At 37.0% G+C, this 2,180-nt stretch overlaps 1 protein-coding gene across 1 annotated transcript in view; it reads left to right on the top strand.

Moving 5' to 3' along the window:
* The window catches only part of LOC115228911 (calpain-9), a gene marked incomplete at its 3' end in the record, with an annotated part of 31,277 nt that extends 29,110 nt beyond the window's left edge, over nt 1-2,167 (top strand). Inside the window, exons 10-11 of the mRNA XM_029799369.2 lie at nt 1,321-1,420; nt 2,040-2,167. Of these exons, the coding sequence (XP_029655229.2) occupies nt 1,321-1,420; nt 2,040-2,167 (228 nt within the window). The remainder of the gene's footprint in view (nt 1-1,320; nt 1,421-2,039) is intronic.
* Nucleotides 2,168-2,180: the final 13 nt, after the last annotated feature.

Consider the following 2,180-nt stretch of genomic DNA (forward strand, 5'->3'; position numbering starts at 1 on the left):
TTATTAGGGTTCATTGCTGTATCCAAGTCTATATTTATGTTATTTTCCTTCCATATTTTATATGTAAGTTTGTTTGTTTTTCATTTTTGCGTAGAGCACTGCTGCGCGAAGTATGCGTGTAGGATAGAAATGTATTCCTCACGTGTCCATTTATGTCTTTTGGGTTTTATTTGCGGGACATGAAGACAACGTCGGCCCATTATTTGACGGTCGTCATTTTCGTAGGGTACCGGTCCGTTTATTTCTGTTGTCACATTGTTTTGCACGTGTAGTTTTTCGTACATTTTGTGTTGTAAGTTTAAAGTACGTACTTCCCGATTGTTATTCTTGGGTTGAATAATATCGGTGTTATTTAATTTCTTCGTAGTTTTTTTGTACATGGCGTTTGGAGTTGGGGATGATCTGGTGTTGATGGATCGTAATGTTCCACGCATGTTTACATGTGTTGTGTTAGAGGTGGAGATGATAGAGAAAAAGAAGGCAGCAACCTGACAGAATTGTTAGCACACTGGGCAAAATGCTTAGCGGCATTTTGTCCATCTTTACATTCTAAATTCCAGTTCCTCTGAGGTTGACTTTTACCTCTTTTAAAAAAGCTATGTTACTTTTGGGCCTTCTATTCATGAAATAATTTGAAACAGCCACTTTGTTGCTGTAGGGCGTTCTTTACCTAAGACAGATCACTGCCGTTTCGAAAATAGTAATAAATTTCAATGAGTAATACTTACTCGGATATAGTCCAGTCCGTTGTTAGTAAATTTTTGGCTCTATACGATGTCTTTGTTTTCGATGTTTATGGATAGATTTCGGAGCTCTGTTTTATCGTTCTTACATCTTAAATGTCCCCGCCTGTGTTTTTTTATTATTATTATTTTTTTATTATTATTATTATTATTATTATTATTATTATTATTATTATTATTATTATTATTATTATTACTATTATTACTATTATCAAACTGGCAGAATCGTCTGCTTTCCAGGCAAACTGCTCGGCAGCATTTCGTCTGCCGTTACGTTCTGAGTTCAAATTCTGCCGAGATCGACTTTTCCTTTCATCCTTCGGGGTCAATGAAATAAGTACCAGTTGATTGCTGGGGTTGAAATAATCGACTAGTCCCCTTCCCCACAAAAATTTCAGGCCTTGTGCAAGAATTTGAAATCATTATTATCGTTGCTGTTGTTGTTGTTGTTGTTGTTGTGGATGTTCTCATGGTTGTTGTTGTTGTTGTTGTTGTTATTATTGTTGTTGTTGTTGTTGTTGTTGTTGTGTTGTGTATGTTCTCATGGTTGTTGTTATTGTTGTTGTTGCATTGACAGGAAACAGCGGAGAAACCATCAGCAAGGAAATGGCACACATTCCGGGCAGATGGCCAATGGCTCAAGAAGATCACATCCGGTGGTAGCGACAATTCTAAAGGTGAGACACCGTCTACCTTGGGTTACTTTATCTTGTTGTTGTTGTTGTTGTTGCTGTTGTTGTTTAGCCACTCCTGATACAACAGTCGGACTTTAAAACTGGTTTAGCCAATCATAATCATCATCATCATCCTCATAAAATTCCATGCAGCGGGGTAAAACGGGTAAGAGAGAGAGAGAGAGATGAGGAAGAGTGAGAGGGAGAGAGAGTGGAGAGGGTAAAGCAGTAGGTACGTACATATATGTTTGTATGTATGCATATATTTTTATTTATTACATTATTGTCTGACAGCGCTCGCGTCGGGTTCGTTTCGATTCGTCGGTTCGTTCCACTTCTTGTCCTCCATTTAATTTATATATAATATATTATATATAATTATATATTATATATATATCTATATATATATATATATATATATATATATATACATATTTATAAAGAGACACGAGAGACAGAGAGAGAGATACCATCATCATACATTTTTTAGCATCCATGTTTGTATTATTGCATGAGTCAGACAATATGTTGTGTGTGTGTTATACTGTGTGAAGTACATATATACTGACTACTACTACTACTACTACTACTGTAACTACGTTATTATTATTGTGCACCTCAGATATCTACTGGAAGAACCCTCAGTACCTGTTGGAGATCCGTGAGTGTGGCGCTGATGTTCGGACAGTGATTTCCCTGATGCATCGGCCGAGTCACCAAGACATTAGTATCGGCGTACACTTGTACAAGGTCAGTCGGCCCC

This window comes from Octopus sinensis, unplaced genomic scaffold (assembly GCF_006345805.1).
Source record: "Octopus sinensis unplaced genomic scaffold, ASM634580v1 Contig11351, whole genome shotgun sequence".
NCBI classification, from domain to species: domain Eukaryota; kingdom Metazoa; phylum Mollusca; class Cephalopoda; order Octopoda; family Octopodidae; genus Octopus; species Octopus sinensis.